Source organism: Vollenhovia emeryi, unplaced genomic scaffold (genome assembly GCF_000949405.1).
Source record: "Vollenhovia emeryi isolate VEMERY1.0 unplaced genomic scaffold, V.emery_V1.0 DF939145.1, whole genome shotgun sequence".
NCBI classification, from domain to species: domain Eukaryota; kingdom Metazoa; phylum Arthropoda; class Insecta; order Hymenoptera; family Formicidae; genus Vollenhovia; species Vollenhovia emeryi.
This window is the reverse complement of record NW_011967221.1, coordinates 2,005,751-2,012,188: the sequence shown is the minus strand read 5'-3', so window position 1 is coordinate 2,012,188 and position 6,438 is coordinate 2,005,751. Positions and strand designations below refer to the sequence as shown.

Sequence of the window (6,438 nt, the reverse complement as noted above, 5' to 3'; positions counted from 1 at the left end):
CCTAAAGGAATTATCTGATTCGTCCATATTCAACCAGAAATTTTTTTCAGTGTAGTACAACTAGTGGGTTCACTCTCTGCCGGTCCCTTTGACCTTTGCGGTCCCGATCACGTGATATTCCGCCATTATTCTGGGCAGCAATCCAGCGGCGTATGTGTGTATCAAAGCTACACTACCGCACACACAACTTTTCTCTCATTGATCTGCCCAGAACAATGCCGGATGCAAGGGGGTAACCACACCCTCGGAAAGGATTTCTGTTACCGAGATAAAAAATATTCTTGACGCATTTATATCTCTCACAACCTCGTTTGATATAAAAATAAGACAATGTCAAAATTCCAATAGAATTCGGACATTAAAAGTGCGGTAATTTTTTGGAGCCGTCGAAAGTTCCGTGCGAAGCAAAGACGTCGCAAGAACAATGCCGTAAAGGCAAGGGATTCGCGGCAGAATGCGTCAACTCGCCCACTTCAAGAAAGAACGTCTGTCGATGATTATTTACAAATTGAAGATACGATAATCTGTCAGATTCTTCTGAATTGTGATTATTTTTATTCCTTCAGCTTTTCTGTGAACCTGGGCATTGTATTCTCGCACTCATAATGATAAAGAGATAGTCGATATAAATAGGCAAGTGACAGGCTTTGTTTGTTTCCCTTTAATCATATCTGAATGCAAATATGAATAAAAATATGAACAAATAATAATTAAAAAATAGCCATGTCCTATCGAGAGGAAGTGTACCAAGATGGTTGAGGATTATGGAGATTATTGATAATTAATAATATAACTGAACATGATTAGAACCTTAATATTTTTATGAAATCACGAGAAATTGTATTTTTTTATGAGCTGTTAGATAGCTATTGAGAAGTTATGTCTAACGCACACAATCATTATATATTATCTTTTATGTTTCATATTTTACTCTACAATTTCACTGTAATATTTCTCATCCCCATATTGTATACCTTATTAAACGATTAAATTTCATTAATGAGAGAACGAATTGTTTATCTCATTAATTATATTTGGAGAAGTATTCGCGACTTTCAATTATTCGTCAAATCGAATAAAAAAGCCAGTTACAAGCGCCGTGGGAAAATAATGACGCGATTAAATAAAGGTCCTGGACGGCCTTGATCGGTTACGCTTGTTGATGCGCGGCCAATTTCTGGTTTGACAACTCCGACTACTGTCGAGATGAAACACAGGACTCACTGCAACTACGAAAATGCGGCCTTATGGCCCCTAATGTCTCCACATTCAAAGCACAGAATTGTTCTAAGAGAATGAAATTAAAAGACTACGAATAATTTTTTTAGAGAGAATCAGAATCTTTATTTATTGAACTGTAAGACAGGTCCCCTAAAGCGTATAGACGTTATTACGGTTGTAACAGTAGGATTGAACTAAACGCACGTAAAATAATGTTACAGTATGGAGGGAAAAGGAAAAGGAATAAAATAAAGTGAAAAGAGGAAATAGAAGAAGGAAGAGAAAAACTTACAGGACCTCATACAGAAATACGAGTATAACCAGAACTCGAGTGAATGCGGAAGAGCGAGAGAGAGAGGGGGAGGTTTCCTTTCGTTTGTCGAGAAAAAATGAAGCCGGTACACAATAAGTCTATTTTTATAAGGCGAAATATGTTACTCCAAGCGAATTGGCCACATGTATCATATTTGTAGATTATGGAGACCATGCAGTTGCGACTATACGAACACGTGGCTGCATACAATCGTACGGAGATGTGCCGAAATATGTTTCAGAATCGTAAAATCGATGAGACAATGGACAGACCGGCATTATTCGTTACTTAACCCGTAGGATCCTGACGAATATGTGCCGAACATGGTCGCATATTGCATTCGTGACGCAATAAAGTTTCATGTTTAAAAACGATGGAAGAAAAATGTGTACATACACGTGTTGACGGCATGTGCGACTCAGTTGCATGTGTGAGCAAAATGTTTGTAACATTAACAGGGACAGGAGTAATAAATTCGACTAACAACGAAAAATGAGAATATCGAGAAATAAATGTACGGTAATTCGGAAAACCGACCAAATAATTTAACACTTTGAGAAAATTATTAACGTAAAATTCTCTCGATTGATACACGAGCGTGCAATAAAAAATAAAAGAATTTCTCTTCGCGTCCCTTTCATTGTCGTCTTTGTTAACTTTCGTATTGATCAATCTTATATAAACTTTAAAACACTCGACAAGTGACAAATGTTCGCTAACTACATTTCTGAATACAGATCCAACGATAACTGCTCATCGATAGTCTGCTTTAAAAAAGCACAGCAAACCCGGGTTTCGCCTTGCAATTACTTCACCGCGACGAGGATTGTCGTTGCGTTCGCACGAACCTGCAAGTATTTACGATTCGGCGGAACGATAATGATCCCGGCGAACATTATAGCGGGCATGGTCGCTCTGCCACCGCTCCCGAGCAGAAGTACCCCTAATACCCGCCCGTGCACGGTACGCCCGCGGGTGTTTCCCATGATTTTGGCGTAGCGCGAACATTCTTTCAGGACAGGAGCGTTGCACCGGGCAAACGCAAGAGCCACGGATGCCGGGGCGGGGGGGGTGGAGGGGGGAGGACACTACGAAAGGGAGCGGAAAGGACGAGGCTGGTCAGAAACGAGGGGGCGGTAAAAGAAGCAAAAGTCCGGAGGTCGAGTCTCCCGGAGATCGACGCCGGCGAAACGGCCTCCGTCTCGAGAGAGACTCGGGGAAAGACTCCTGCGGTGGTCAGTGAGTCCCATAAACTCGCGATTCCTGGCCGCCCGCGGCATCTCCGCACGCACACATGCAAACGCACACACTCGGCACGTTCGAGAGCGCTACCACCGGTGGGTGGGCAGAACGGCTATAAGGCACGACGAAAGAGAGATGAATGTAGAGAGGAGAGCCGTAGGGTCAGCGGAGTGGAGACTGGGGAAGGAGGACGAGCGAGGGGACATGGAGAAAGAAAGAGAGAGAGAGAGAGGGTGGGAGAAAGAACGAGCGAGTGGTACAGAGAAACTGTGAGCTAAACTCTCGGCCTGCTGGCGCCGCTCTGTCGGCCCCCGCTAACTCCCGCCGCCAACAATGCGTGCACTTCTCCTTCTCCTCCTCCTCTTCCCTGTGGCCATCGCCACCACCGACGCCAACACGCTGCGTCGCCCAACGTCTCGGTGGTTACTAATACCAGCGGACGGCGACATCGCCACGATCAGCGGCGCCAACGTCGCGTCGAGAATCATTGATCAGGAATCAATAGGGATCATTTAGAATCGTTAAAACCATTGCGTCTTAACGTCTTTAGGGGATTGAGGCGCAACGGACGTGGTCCTATCAGCCGTTTCACCATTGCTACGTCGCCACGTCGGAACTAACATCTAACTAGCGGGCAGACCAATACTCTTACTATTATTGTCAGAAGCTACGAGCGTCAGACTGGAGTGACACATACCACTACTATCGCTGGCGCCAACGCCAACGCCAAACGCCAACGCCGTGCCGTTCTCTGTCACAGGATCTTTTCCGGCGCGATGGATCCCCCACCATCGCCGGTGTTCTCGTATGCCGCGTATTCGAGTCGACAAAGCTAGTGGGTGAGAGGGAGGCTGTATCCGCGGCGACGTCAGGTCGCCGGTATTGCTGATAGTGGTGGTAATATAGGCGGTAGTAGTTCAGTAGTACTACTAGTGTTGCCGATAGCGATGGTGCGACGGTGGTGGTAGTTGCGGCCGAGTGGTGGTGGTATAGTAGTGGTGGTAGCGCGACGGTGTTACCAGTGGCGGCGTTCAAGTTGGTGGTGGTAGTGGAAGTGGTGGAACGGAGCGCGGACCAGTCGAGCCTCCCTCGCACACGTAAGAGCGTGAAACGGAGTCGAGAGTACACGAGGTGAGCCAGTTCGCTGTCGACTGCGCTCGGAACAGGACGTGTGTCGTCCCACGTCGAGTCCGTCCGCGACCTGAACAGAGACTCGCGAGAAGACACCTCCGAACGTCGCGTTCGTTCGGGAGTTTTTGTTGGGACCACCAAGGGAACCCCAGACACTTTGGTTTTTCGCACGTGCCGAGATTTTGTGGTTCCTCTGTATCGCGAGGAGAGGAGGGAAAAAGTGTATTTGTGCGTGAGGGTGCGTGAATCGAGGAAAGGAGTAACCGGCGAAGTGCCGGTGGTCCGTGAGGGGAGAATGCCAGACCACGTGGTGGAAAGTACGTTCGAGCTTTCAGCTTTCATGAAAGGTGAATTTTAGCCCGTAGTCCGCGGGCGCGCGCCGGAGGGATGACACGAGACCGAAACGAACGCGCGGATCACTTTGGAATGCCGGTGACTTTAATCACGGTTTAACTTACTTTCCAGCCTGTTCTCCAGTTTCTAAGAATTGGACAAGCACAAAAAAGTGAATTAAACCGTGATCAAAGATTTCGTAGTCTCCTGTTTAATCTGAGTTTGCCTCCGATTCCTTTGACATGCTCAAGTTAACGCAGTGAGGAAAATCTGAATCAGTAATCGCCGTTTATCTGTTTGCCACAAACGGCGAACGGCAAGTCTAAAAACAAAGCGCTATTCTGCATCTCGAGTACATTAACCCACTTCCTGGGATAATTATCATTTTCCCATTTATCCGTTCTACATCTGACGTCTCAGCAGTCTTCGTTTCCGTATAGCTCGTGTCATCGCTCTCTAGACGCTCAGAGCGCTTTCAACTAGAAAGTAAGACTCGAAATTGTGGGAGAAGACCGTAATGCCCGCGCAATTTAAGCCCATCTCTAATCAGCGTGCTCCAGATTGGTTTCGCCGGCGTCAAATCGGTACATGCCAACTTTGACGTCGCGACGTCGCGGTAAAATCCACTAAAGCGGTGCTCTGCTGCTGAATAATACCAATACACCTCTAATGCACCGTAAATCATCGCGTCGATCGCTCGAATGCGGGCCGGTCGATACGCTTCCCTTCGGCGGGGACCGATAATTATCATTACGAGCGGCGCCAACGCCGCGGAATGGAGAGATCGCGGCTGGCGGGTCGGGACGATGGGACGAAAGGGGAATCGCCCTGCAGGGGATGATCGGAATGGACTTGTATACCGATATAAGGATTAGACCAGCAGATATCCCCGCGTAAATGAACAGATACGCGGTACGGGGTGAGCGGAGTACACAAATGCGGGAAGATTGCCCTTATTAGCTGCGCTCGCTGCGCTCTCCCGTTTGCATCCTATTGCTCTCGCAGCAGGGCGGAACAAACGCGACTTGAATACTAAATGTCTGACAGTCATTCATTCGGGACATCTTTAACGTCGAGTAACCTGGCCCGGCTTGCAATAGATCGGGTACAGTTGAGGGACGATTCGAACGAAACGAATTCGTTTTAAGTCGCGCGGAACGATTGTCAATTCGGGACTCAAGTCAGATTGTAAAGTCTACAATGACGATTTATGTAAGGACGTTTTCCTCCTCTTATTTCAAAATCGTTGGCTTTACATTCACGCTGATAGAAAAATATCTAGTATTTGAAACTATAACGATAGTCAGGAATATCAGTTTTATAGCAATTCTTGCTGTACTATTAGTAATAGCAACCGTATAGACACAGTGATGCCAACTATTTAAAAAATTTACTATAAAATATAAGCTTTCATCTATTATTCTGTTAAAATATCCAGGTAATGAATAGTAAATTAGTTAATTATTTTTATATAGTAAACACAATCGCAATAATAGTAAATTTAACTACATTTCTATCATCCGCCTTACTAATCACATGACAAACAAAAATGAAATGGTTCGGAATATCCTCACTAGAGGGGCGCGCGGTACAAGACTTTCTCGTAAGAAGAAAACCGCATATCTTTTCCTTGAAAGATGCTTTCTTGTACTATTCTTTATGAGTGCAAAGTGATGGATATATAATAAAAAGCAGGGAATGTTACTTGCAATATAAATACGATTATTACTATTACATATAGTTATTCGAAATGTTACTTGCGGTTGTTATTGCAATATTTATAGTACACCTAACCAAATTAAGAGCTCGTTTTGGTTTATGACAACCATGTCGTAAGTTGCATGGACCAATACTGTGAGAATTATAATACATTGTTAGTTCAACCATAACTTACGTAGTTGAAAGAATTGTAAAAATGTGGGGTTGGCTCCGAAAATGACTATAAATTATAGTGAGATTGTGGTAACTGCAACCATTTTTTTCTGCCAGTGCACTAACATACCTTCACAACTGAAACTAGACTATTGGCTGTTTACGTTAGATGCCGGACGATAGTCCGGGCATTTTTACTAGACGAAGGTACACGGTATAGTCGATCTCGATCGAGAGGGAGAGAGAGAGAATAGAAACGAGAATGCGAGGCAGAAGGCGGCGGCGGCGGCGGCGGCGGTGGCGGCGGTGGCGGCGGCGGCGGCGGC

The 6,438-nt window shown here is 45.6% G+C and overlaps 1 protein-coding gene across 2 annotated transcripts in view; it reads left to right on the top strand.

Annotated features, from left to right (window-relative positions):
• Nucleotides 1-6,438, top strand: part of LOC105566364 (mucin-5AC) — a 28,447-nt gene that overhangs the window by 1,778 nt on the left and 20,231 nt on the right. Inside the window, exon 1 of one of the 2 annotated variants that reach the window (XM_012020290.1) lies at nucleotides 3,806-4,254. The exons of the other annotated variant lie outside the window; for it this stretch is intronic. Coding sequence (XP_011875680.1) covers nucleotides 4,203-4,254 — 52 coding nt within the window. The 5' untranslated portion in view covers nucleotides 3,806-4,202. Of the gene's footprint in view, nucleotides 1-3,805; nucleotides 4,255-6,438 lie in introns of those variants that run through there. 2 annotated transcript variants of the gene reach the window in all.